General features: G+C 32.9%; 2 protein-coding genes across 2 annotated transcripts; both read right to left on the bottom strand.

Annotated features, from left to right (window-relative positions):
- Nucleotides 1-1,133: 1,133 nt before the first annotated feature.
- LOC129379990 (receptor-type tyrosine-protein phosphatase C-like) lies at nt 1,134-3,145 on the bottom strand. The gene is made up of 7 exons (XM_055060957.1): nt 3,139-3,145; nt 2,903-3,064; nt 2,046-2,248; nt 1,902-1,962; nt 1,702-1,813; nt 1,563-1,600; nt 1,134-1,290 (listed from the first exon to the last, which is right to left on the bottom strand). The coding sequence occupies exons 1-7, from the start codon at nt 3,143-3,145 to the stop codon at nt 1,277-1,279; spliced, it is 597 nt and encodes a 198-aa protein (XP_054916932.1). The 3' UTR covers nt 1,134-1,276.
- Nucleotides 3,146-9,278: 6,133 nt separating this feature from the next.
- On the bottom strand, nt 9,279-11,866 carry LOC129379731 (receptor-type tyrosine-protein phosphatase C-like). Its single transcript, XM_055060559.1, has 7 exons — nt 11,854-11,866; nt 11,380-11,403; nt 10,421-10,626; nt 10,264-10,324; nt 10,047-10,155; nt 9,512-9,546; nt 9,279-9,337 (listed from the first exon to the last, which is right to left on the bottom strand). Exons 1-7 carry the CDS (start codon nt 11,864-11,866, stop codon nt 9,300-9,302), a joined length of 486 nt encoding a protein of 161 aa, XP_054916534.1. The 3' UTR covers nt 9,279-9,299.
- Between the last annotated feature and the right edge of the window lie 336 nt (nt 11,867-12,202).

Below are 12,202 nucleotides of genomic sequence, written 5' to 3'. Positions count from 1 at the left end.
TGAATTTGATCAACCAGAAATCAAACTGAGCCTTTTTGGTGGAGCTTTCCTCATTTACATCCAGCACTGGCAGTGAAGTTTAAAAAGTACAACAAAAATCTAACTGTAGAAAGGTATCAGTCAGAAGAAGGCAACAAAACAATTATTCTGGAGCATTTGATACAAAACCTGGATGCTTCTTCAAAACTGATTAGAACTGTTCAGTGATGAGACTGAATTTCAGGCTGTTTGTGTCCAACATGAAATCTTGTTTTCTCCAAGTATCTGCATTCATTGAGTGCTGAATTTAAATAACTCCTCATTGTAAAGTTTATCTAAAGATATGCAGGTTGCATGCAGAATGCAACCACTTAACAGGAAGCAGAATTTTTTTTCTTGCCATTCTGTTTCATACAGGAAATATTTTCGTATCGACGGCGTGTAAAGTTTCTGATGAAGAGCCTGCTGCCATGTTCTGTGGGCATCATGATCAGTTAGTGTTGCTGACTTAACAAACATTTAATTAAAGCCAAACAAAGTTGTGTATAAAGAAAAACATTTACAAGGCCAGATGTCAAGCATGGTGGTGGAATAGTAGTGATTGGGGCCGCTACCGTCCATCCTTTAAACTTCTTTAGAATATTTTAAATGCGCCCTAAAAAAATCAACAAAAAATTTATTTTACGGAAAATGTTAGTAGATATGATCCACCAAAAAAAAAAATCTGCTTTTGTGCCAAAGTTTGTTTTTACTTGTTCTGTTTTTTATTTCCTCATTATGATTGAAGTGGAATATTGTCAAGTTAAAACAGTGACAGGAAATGATTCAAAGAAAATCCATTCAATGAAAAGCACATTGATTTATTTGACTTATTTAAAACGTAATGAAATTTGTGCATATTCCAAAAGTCACACATATATTATAAATGTGAAAACAAATGTTAAATGTATGTACATGCATTCTTCTTAGAAAAGGAGAATATCTATTTCTCTTTTTTGTATTTTTTTGATTCTACATCTGCAAACAAAGAGAAACAAAGAGAACAAAGAAACCACAGCAATAAACTACATATTCATCTATAACAGCAGATAGATGCATTTAGGAAAAACTGCAGCTATACACAGTACATCTGTAAACATCTGAATCAAAAAATATATATTTTACAAAACATTAAAATCAAAATCTGGGAAACTTTGGCATGGACGTTTTTGAAATTTCTTAAAAATTGCCTCCAAATGAAATTGATATTCAAGCACAGACAGCAAATAATGAATCGGTCTTCAGCTCCATGGTGTCTTCATATGTAAGCTTCTAATAAATAATTAGAAATATAGTTATTAGCACAGAAAAGGACGATCGTCACAATTAAAAATATGGTTAATTAGAAAGTACCATATCTTCATCACTACAGAAAATTATTAATTATAAAAATTACAGAATTATTTATTGAAATCAAAAGCCTCATTTTATTTCATAATAAAATATAAAAGACGTTGACCCAAGTCATAACAACTCGGGACAATGTTGAGTCAACCACATCGCGATGAAATAAAGTCTTTATAAAATTTATTGAGAAAACTTACTCGCCGTTGATGTGAGCTGAATTTCTTCTTTAGTAACACTGTGGAGAAACAAATCAGTTTCGATAATTTTTTGACAAATGGTTAATATATGAAAGTCGGTGGTTTAATGTATGATTTACATCAGTAAATATTCTTTTACGTTTTCGACTTCTTTCGCTTTTTGATGAAGACTGATAGACGCAGTGCAACAAGTATGATGATGAGAATGATGAGGATGAAGATCAAAATGCCACTCAGGGTTTTGTCATCGTCTGCATGAAACAAACAAAACATGAGTTACAGTGTTTGGTTCTTATCAGTGTGTGAAGAACTTTGTTGTAGTTATTGAGCAACACGTACAGTGAGTGGAAACGTTTCTTGTTTCTGCTTCACTTTCAAACATCCCATTGAAGGCAACAACCTATGAAGAGAGAAATGCTCCTTATCGAGGGTGAAATGGAAAACATTTGAATAATCCTGAATATAAAAAGGTTGAACATAAACCTGGACTGTGTAGGACGTCAGGTAGCTCAGATCTCCGATTTCAAACTGACACTCGTCAGTTTCCTCAACTTCTCTGTCACCAATGAGACGAATGATGTAAACTTTCTTCGGTCCTTTAAATCCACCGACTGGCGGGGAGCAAGTTACTCTGATCACGTTATGCTTTATGAGATGGACTTTCAGTTGCTGAACTTTATCTGGTACTGATGCAAGAAAAAAAGAATAAACTTATTTATAAAATCATGGATGGATTTTTTTGACTTGTTTATTTTTAAAATTGGTAAAAGCGTAGAAAAATATTCTATCATTAAAAAAACCCTCAAGAATAATTTTAATAATTAATTTGACACTTTTGATTATAAAACATCTTCATGTCTGTCAGTATATTCCTAAATGTTTGCCCTACATTTGAGAACAACCACAAGACCAAAATATGGCAAATAAATAGTTAAATACATTAAATCTATGAAAAAAAATACATTGTGACAATGAAATGACAACAAGAAGGGGCATAAAAACTAGAAGTCTGTAAACATAGAAAATCTAAAGTTTTGATTTTTTAAATTCAATTAGATAAATTATGAGGGTATCTGTAGGATTATCCATTATTTTATTTAATTGAGCCAAATAAGCTTAAATAAGAAAACTGCTATAAAGTTTTAATGAAGCAAAATGTTTTCTTAAGTGAAGAGAATCGACAACAGAAAATGTCATGTATTGTTTGTTAAGCAAAACTTAATTGATTTTATAGAAAGTCATAAAAATCTTTATATCCAAATGGTAAATGTTCATCTAATGTCTTCAGTGAAGGTGAAATTTGTTTATCAAGAAAAAAATACTTTTTCTTTCATTTTTACCTCCAGGTTTTGTTTGTCCTCTGAAGGTTGATCCTTGGGTAACTTTCTTGTTGTTATAGACGGCGTAGACTTCAATAATATATCTGGTGTATCTTTTAAGTTCATCATATTTACATATTCCTCCACGAGGCTCTCGGACTGTCGTGCCATAGACCTTTGTATCTGGTTGACAACAGCAGGTCAGAATAAAGACATTTTAGTCGACCAAATAAAAGTAAATTTTTAAAAAATATTACGGTGCATTCATACATTTGTCCTATGGAAAATTAAAACTAAATTGTTATTTGACGTTGGCTCAGTTGATTTGTTTTACAGAGAATGGAAGATCTAAATTAACTATTGACTAAATTTTTATTTGTTTCTCCAAACGTCTAGCAAAGAGTTAGCAGTACAAATGTTTCTGAGGAACAAAATTATAGGAAAATTTTTACTCACCTCCATCAACTTCCTGAAAGCTGCATTTGTACAAAAGCTTCTCTAAATTAGGAAGAACAGCTCCGCAGTTCTCACTGGTTGTTTCCCACCACACCAGAGTTATACTTGTGTTTTCATATGCATCACTGGGAGTCATCCTAAAATCTGTTGGAAAACAGCAAAAATTGCTTTATTTGTTATTGTTCTTCAACCCAAAACTATGTTTGGATTAAAGTTGTGTTATTTCAAAGACAGTAATCAGCAGTTCACCACAGTTAATGTTGAGCTGGACAGCTGGAGTTATTTTATTGATGGAAACATTGTTGTTCTTGATCAGGCCAGTGCAGCTGTAATCTGTAAACGGCTCCAAATTAGAGAGCTGAATGGAGTCCCCGACTTTTCCGCTTTCTGAGGAAACGCAGATAATTTATTTTAACATCTGCTGTTAGTATGTTTACCTTTTGCTCCAAATTCAGAAGAGCTATACAGAGAGAACAAGTGCTATTATAATCATCTATATGCACATATGTCTGTTTCTAAGCACGTCTGTTTCTAAGCACGTCTCTTGCAGTCGTTTCACTCACCTGAGCAGGTGTACTCAATGCTGAGATTCTTACAGTTTGGAGGGAGTTTAGTTTCTATCTGTGCAGGAAGGCGATTGTGTTTAGTCTGATTCATGTCATTTGGATTTATGTAATCTAGAAAAAGAAACAAATATAATTTTAATCCAACCATTCAGGTTTTTAGAAAGGGTTTCCAAGCTGCAGTCCGGGGGCCATTTGTGGCCTCTGGATTGATTGTGTGCGGCCCTGACTGCCTGAAAGCAGAGGTAGATGGAGAATTCTGTTTTTTAATTAAATTACAGTCTTATAAATATTCATCTTTGAAATTCAATGAAATGCTTTTTTATGCTTTTTTTAATTTAATTTCAAAATAAATAAAACCACATTTTCCACCAACCTTCACTCACTGAAATCTGCTTTTTTATTTATTTATTTGATTAAAATGATAAAACTGTAGTAAGATCGCAGTCACTTGCATGACATGCTAAACAGTTTTTAAGTTTTGGATCTGCAACAATTTATGCATTTCCTAAAGAATATCTGTATATTTTCTGTGTTTTATTATATTACAACTGTAGACTTAAAAAAAATACAAAAAAACAATGTAATTGTCAAAAAAAATATTTTTTGATTTTTTTTTTTTTCTTCCTACAAAAATCAAAACAAAGTTACTTAGTTCTAAAGTTTGGTCTGATCTTCCACACATACCAGCAGGAATGTATCGGGTCAGGTTAAAGGAGGCGTTGTTGCAGTTATCTTGGTAAAAACTGACAGTAAAGTTTGAGCAGATGTCGTCTTCAGCCAGTTTGAAGCCAAAGGTCCCGTCTCTGAACTGCTCAGTTTGGTTTGGTGCAGAAACCGAGGAGTTGATGTTCCAGCCGCTTCGGTAGCAAACGTATCCCGGGATGCAGGGGCTGTTTGTGATGTCTTGTTCATCTGAAGCGCATCAGTTAAGTTTCTCAGTGCTGAACGCCAAATCAGTAAAGTGATACTTGCAGACATTTTTGTACTTACTCATGTTGAGCGTCTTTGCTTTTCCTCCAGAGCCGCTGCAGAATATTTCTGTTCCGTTGTTGTCAAGCAGCGTGACCTTATGCTCGTATTCAGTGCAGGGCTTCAGACGTTGGATTTCATGCGTTGGGTTTTTATGAGAAGAAGAAATGTTGACGATCTTTTCAGCTGTTGGACTTCCTTCCTCACCGATGCTTATGGTGTAGCGACCAGTGGGGAAACTGGTCATCTTAAACTGGAGACCAAACCGGATCGCTCTAACACTGTAAGAACCTACTCAGCAAATTAAAAATAAATCCATTTCAACTTAAAGAGGAAAAATGTCTCCTTCCTATAAGATGTATTTTCAAAATTAATAGAAAAAAATATAGTGAAACAAAAAGCAAAATTGGTGTAAAAGTTCAAAATGTTTAGTGTTTTACTCACACAGCGGAGGCGCGGCGCTTGGCTCAGCTGTGAGGAGAGGAGGAAAAAATGTAACAGCATAAAATATTTTAAAATAACCTTAGGTCATTTTTCTCTAACATTTATCATCTAAAGTCAACACTAAGTTCATTTTCATTTGCCTGAATCTGAATATGTTAACCCGAATTTAGAATTATAAATAATTATTCTATTTAATCTTTATTTAACCAGGAATATTCTTGAAATAAAATCTGTTTTTGAGGAGATTTGCTGTTTAATAAGTGGAACATCAACTAAAATGTACAGACAATTAAAGTAACATGATGCTTATCTCCAAATTAAATAAAAACCGACTAGAATTTTAGATTTAAGATTTAAGAAAATAAATTAAGAGGAATTTAAGAAAAGCACTTCATTTTAAACGTTCCAAAAAAGAAAGTTTGGTTCAAAATGGACACCTTTTAATAAAGGAAGAGAATTAATTTTAGAACATTTTACATATTATTTTAAAATTACATGCTTCCTTAATTAATTATTTTGCTTGTTTTGATACATTTCTTATTTTACTGAGTTCAACAGAAATAAATAAATATTTTGAAAAATAATAATAACTTACTATTATTAGTGGAAAGTGGAAGTGAAAAGTTTTCAGCAAAACCTTACATTTTTGTTTGTTTTTACAATTTTGCATCTGTTCATTACAGGAAAACATTTTTTTTTTTTTTTTGCTAGATATGCGCGGTAATACGAGTGTATTTAGATTAAAAAACATGTATTCTATATTCAAGTTATTTTTGCATGTACTCTGATAAGATGGGAGCCTTTGCAAAAATGAGTTGTTTTAAAATAAATTCCTTTAGTTATGATGATCTGGAGCTCATCATTTTAATCATACAGCTACGCATCAGAGCTGAGTTATAGTTAACGCTTTGCTTCAGTTGTTAAGTGATGTAAATAATTTCCAGTGACTTTGAGAAAAAGGGTCATACTTACATTTGGCTAAACAGACAATCATGGTGAAGGCCAGCAGAAGGCGGGCAGCACCGAGATCAGCCATGTCCAGAAACAGGCTGCAAATGCAACGACAAGAGGAGCTGCAGATTCTTCATGCAGTAGAAAAGACCTCCACCCCCATTGACAGGAAGATATTTTTTTTCTTGTTCTTTTCTTTGCATGAAACATCAAGTTGATGGAAACAAAAGCAGCTTTCAATCAGATCAGATAACGAATCAACAGATGAAGAAGGAAGATCTGATAGTTTTTTTGCTACACTTGGTTTTATAAATCATCCTGTCTGTTCACCCTGCGAGGTTTACATCTGCAGACTCTGACAAGTCAAAGGTCAAAATGAGACGATTTTGAACAGGGATTATAATCTGTAGATAATGATTTGCAGTATTTAGCTTCTGCTCTCAGACATTGCAGAAAGATGAAGGAACAATGAGGGATATCTGGTATCACACAACACAAAGGTCTTTTCATTTCTGTAGAAAAAGTCAGATGTAATAACAGAACGGTTGATCTGGTTCTCTGGTTATTTTCCAACATTTTCATTTCACTTTCTTGAGCTTGTAGGTTTGTAACTTACCCTGCATAATCTGGAAAAGTAACCCAGAAAGAGCCACATTTTTTAAATCGCCTAAATTGTATCTTTAAGCTGCAATTTGACTTGAAATTGAACCTTTTTAGATCTTACAAATTAATTTAAAAGGTTTTCAGTCATGGTCAAATAAAAAAAAAAAATTTCCAAGACAAAAAATTATTTTTCTAAACCAGAGAGAAAGAAGCTGTCAAAACTCAACTTTGTGTTCATATCTCATTTAATATGTCATAAATGAATGAGACAAAGATTTGACCTCAGAAAATCCTCAAACTCCCAAAAATATCTAAAAATTTTTTAAAAAAAGGTTAACTAATCAGTTTAGGTTTACTTGGAGTAAAAATCCCATCTCTCACCAGCAGGATGTTAAAAGCTGCCTCATATTATTATTATTATTATTATTATTATTATTATTATTATTATTATTATTATTATTATTATTATTATTATTAATGAACTCTCGGCATAAAATTCTCATTGAATGCTATTAAAGTGCATGACAGTTCCTGTCATCTAAACGGACAGCCTGGAGACGGGAGCATCAATCAGAGAAGAAGACAGGATCTTTATGTTTATGATTAAATGTTTTTTTTATCCAAGTTAACATCAGTCTTCAGGTCAAAGTGTAACAGAGTTTTCCAAACGTTTTGCCACAAGTACCAGATCAAGTTGAAAGTCCCTGCAGACGACAATAACAAAACATGGCAGTTTATTTAGTAATGGTTTTGATTTGTGCAACATGCAGTACTTTAATAAAACATAAATGAATATGTAAATCATTGCAGGTTTTAAACCTTATTGGCCGTATTAAGAGAAAAATATTCAATGCTTTTAATTCTTTGGGCTGATTTTTTTACTACACTTCCAGTCTATATTCAGCTGTAAAAACAGCATTATGATCACTATCGCTCTCTCTCTCTTTTTAATTTAATTTATTTGTTGTTGGAATTTTTTTTAGAAAAACTTGTGTTTATCCAGGTATAATAAGTGAATAAATTTCACTGGATTTTGTGATTCTTTTTGCTATGAAATTAATAGAAACAAAAAGTACATACTTTTACACCACAGTATGAAGGTAATATACTGTAAAACAGATTCAAATACTTTTCAGGAGGTCAACATTTCTGCAACAAACAAAAGTCAGTTCTTACACTTATACTCAACCCTATTCTTATACTCAACCCTATTCTTATACTTAACCCTATTCTTATACTTAACCCTAACCCTAATTCAGTTGTTAACCTAAAAACCACCGAAGAAAAGAATAACAGCTCCTCCTAAATGCACAGCACAATTTCTCAGCTATGGAACAGTTTTAGTGAATAACTGATCTTGTATGAAACTATATTAATTGAAAAGTAAAAAATAAATCATTTTACACAAACATCAGCAATTTTCTCAGCTTCAATTTAAGGTCTTCTTCAGATGTTTTGTGTCCGATTGGTGCAGCGCCCCCACAGACGACGGGGGAACAGGTTTTTCAGTCAGTTTTAGTTGTTTGACGCAGTGCAGTGTGAATGCAAACTAGAGTTCTGAAAATGTAACAAATGTTTTAATTTTAGTCCCCAATCGAACCAAGTCTACCAGACTACCCAGTGTGAACGCTCCCTTAGTTTTAAAAAAACATTTTATTACTTAGTTTGGGTTATTTGTGTGCTAAAATAGACACCACTACAGACAATGAGGAAGATAAAATATCATGCAGTGAAACCTGAGATAATTAAATAATAATTAGAAGAGAAGCTAACACTCCCTAAAAACAAAATCATTAGAATAATTATAAAATATCTGTAAATGGTAACATTTTTTATAACAATAACTGAAAATGGCATGAAACCTTTTGTAAGTATCTTAATGAACTTGTTGATTAATTCAATGTATTTATTTACTGTTGTTCAAAACAAAGACTTTATTCTGCAGGAGCAGGATAATAAAACCATTCAAATCTCCCACATCCTCTTTGCTGAGTGTAATAAATACATCTGACACAAGAGGGAACAACTCTCAACATGTCAATGAGGAAGGCAGAGTTTCTCATGCAAAGCTGCCTTACAGCTCTATGCTGCTCTGCTGTCCTGTTGTTAACAAGAAATCTTTATTTTTTTTAAACCACAAGTCATTTCTGGTTGTGTGCTGCTAATGACTTGTGTGACTGTGGTTTTAAGTAGATTTTCTTATCTACTTAATCAGATTTATTCATATAGTGGACTGACTGACGAAAGAGATGATTTGCTTCATTTTTTGACTTGGAGAATTCATAACATAAGAATGAATAAAACAAAATACAAATAATTTTGTTTTATTCTTTGTATTTTAAAATTTAAAATGTTAAAGATTTAAAATTTTCAGACATAATAATATAAAAACTTTCAATGTTTTCTTGATCTGCAGCTCCATCAGATAATCACTGGTTGTCTTTGGGAGGTGGCATGTTGGCATAGACTGCAACAAGAAAAGGGGAAAAAATGCATGAAAACCTCGTCAAGAATTTTTCTTTTTCACTTTGATCTAATATAAAACAATCTAAAACATGCTATTATGTGGTGATTTTAACTAAAAGCTGATATTAAACATGCTGTTTGTTATAATCAGTGATTCTGCCTGAAATTTACTCACTGGCTGTTGAGAAGCAATTCTGTTCTTCATTATCACTGTGGAGAAAATCAATTAATTTTAGACAAACATGATCGAATTAACAATGAAAATCAACAAACATAAATATGAAAGCTGAATAGGTTTTACTTCCTGGATTTCCTCCTCTTCCTGAATGAAGAACTGCCTGGAGACCATGGAGATGACTTCAGATGACTGTAAAACATGCAACCGCTTCTTTAGACTTCAACTTACAAATGTTCTTATTCCAACCAAAATCATTTTCAATGTTTTAGTGGACACAGCATTGTTTTTAATATATTTCTAGATTTTCTCCTCTTCCTGATGAAGAACGCCACACGTTCTTCATCGGCTCTCAAACAGCCAATGGGGGCTTTGCTGGTGTCTGTGTTTTAACAGAGGTCAATCAACCTTTAATATTGAAGTTACAGTGAGCAGAGCTGAGTTTGGTGTATTTATACTGATTGTAAAAAATCCTCTGTGGTCACAACTGAACAAAGAGCAGAACCAGCCTGCTGAGAAAACAGAACATCCTTACTGGGACTTTCTGTGTTTCAACACGTAGATCTTATAGAGGACCAGGAGAAGAGCCACAGAGGTGATGATGATGAGGAAGACCAGAAATCCAATAAGAGCTTTGTCATTATCTAAAAAATGAAATTAAACATTGATCCTTTTAAGAAGAAATTTGTAGAAATGCATTTGGAAAGTGTGAACATGTGGAACGAAGCATGATTGAATGAAATGGTACGTACATCTAGTGTCAGCCTGTCTACTCACAGGTGAGCTGATAAAATTTCTGTTGGAAGTAAACACCTGTAATAACAAAATGCTTCTTGTTAGGATTCAAAACATCCAAATTAAGTCCAGTAATAAAATCAGAGTTATGAACAGATCCTGGTTGTTACAAACCTTCACTGTGTAGGATGTTAAGTAGCTCAGATCTTTGAATTCAAAGTGACATGTTGTGTTAGACTTTCTGCTGCCAGCAACATCTTGAAGTTCTGCAATGAATTTTCTGTCTGGTCCATTAAAATCAATGTCCTTTAATGAACATCTCACTTCAATCTTATTGTTCTCTGTAACTTGAACGTCAAGGTTACGAGGTGGTTCTGGTACTGAAAGAAGAAGAGAGAATAAATATCAAGACAAACACATGGGGAGGAAAATCTTTTCTTCCTATAAAACCTGAAACCAAAACATGAAAATGATTTAAAAAGAAACACGACCAGGTTTGTAATTGACCAAACACTGAACAAAAATGTTAAAATATCTAACTTACTTTAACTTACCATGACACTGTAATGCAGATACATTTATGTTAATATTTTATCTGCTGTCCAAATAAAAATATTAAGAGAACTCAACATCACTACTTTGTTTTTTTGTTATTTTACCAACCATATTTAATTTACCAACAAGGATTTCTCAATTATCCAGAACAAATTTATGAATTCATGGGTCTAAACTAACTTGTTATTGTTCTTGTCGACGCAGAACTTTACAATGATGGAATATGTTGAGACGCAGTTTGTGTTTTGAAAACAATTTGACGTTTTTGCATGGAAAACCATATGAAAGAATAATGACTTTCAATACTGTAATAATTCAACTGGATTGCAATAAAACTCATTTAAAAATTATAACTGATTCTAGATTGACTGTGTCTAAATCCAAAAACTAAATTTCTGACTTAATTTGTTAAAAAAGAGTTGAATTTCCTAACAGATACATTTACTGTTTATACCTTTAGCCAAACAAAGCATAAAAACAAGAAATTCACACAGAAATTTATATCAAATTAATTTAAATCAGACAGTGTTTGGAGATTATATTATTATTTCAAAAAACATATTTTCTCGGTTACTTACTTCCAGGCTCAGTCTTTCCTTTAACTGTTTAACTGTCTCCAAAATTCCTCCAACTTTCCAACTGTGTTTGACGTTACATCTGTAATCCCTGAATGGTTTAACTCCTTCCTCGAAGACACACTTTCTTCCTTCAGATCGATGAATCGTCTTTTCTGTAATTTTTTTATATTTTCCAGAACCTGTTTTGTGTTTGGTTTGACAACAGCAGCTTGTTATAAAAGATCTTTATAATCTTAAAAATGATTATCATGTTGAAACAGAGTTTGGTCTGTTTCTCATGTCAAACATTAAAGAAACATTTCCGTTAAAATCATCCTCAGATCAGTGATAGTTTAGAGTCACAGCTTCACTGATCACATCTGGTTGTTTTACACATTTTTTCTCCTCTGGAGTTTGTGTAAAATAGATTTATTTTAAGTGGAATTTGTGCTAATCCAAATGTAATAAACATTAAACTAAATCTATTTATTTCACTTGCCTTCCACATCTTGCTCACACTCGCACTTATGAGAGAGCAAATCCAGTTTGTCAAGAACACCTTGACATTTATTACTCTTCGTTTCCCAGTTCAGCTCAATGGATGTACTGGTTGAACTGTTCTTCAGGTTGGTTACTGTAAAATCTGTAGCAATAGAAAAGCAAAAACAATGAATGATGTCCTGATAGTGATTTTCTCTCTGTGTTGTGTTAGTATAATAACTTTGTTCTTATTTCCAGTGAAGTGCAGTAAATACCAACTCACCACAGTGAATGTTGAACTGGACAGGTGGAAGTGTCTTATTTATGGAGACATTGTTCATCTTGATGTCACCAGTGCAGCTGT

This window comes from Poeciliopsis prolifica, unplaced genomic scaffold, assembly GCF_027474105.1.
Source record: "Poeciliopsis prolifica strain line A6 unplaced genomic scaffold, Auburn_PproV2 SCAFFOLD002, whole genome shotgun sequence".
Taxonomy (NCBI): domain Eukaryota; kingdom Metazoa; phylum Chordata; class Actinopteri; order Cyprinodontiformes; family Poeciliidae; genus Poeciliopsis; species Poeciliopsis prolifica.
This window is presented reverse-complemented; position numbering and strand designations above follow the sequence as displayed.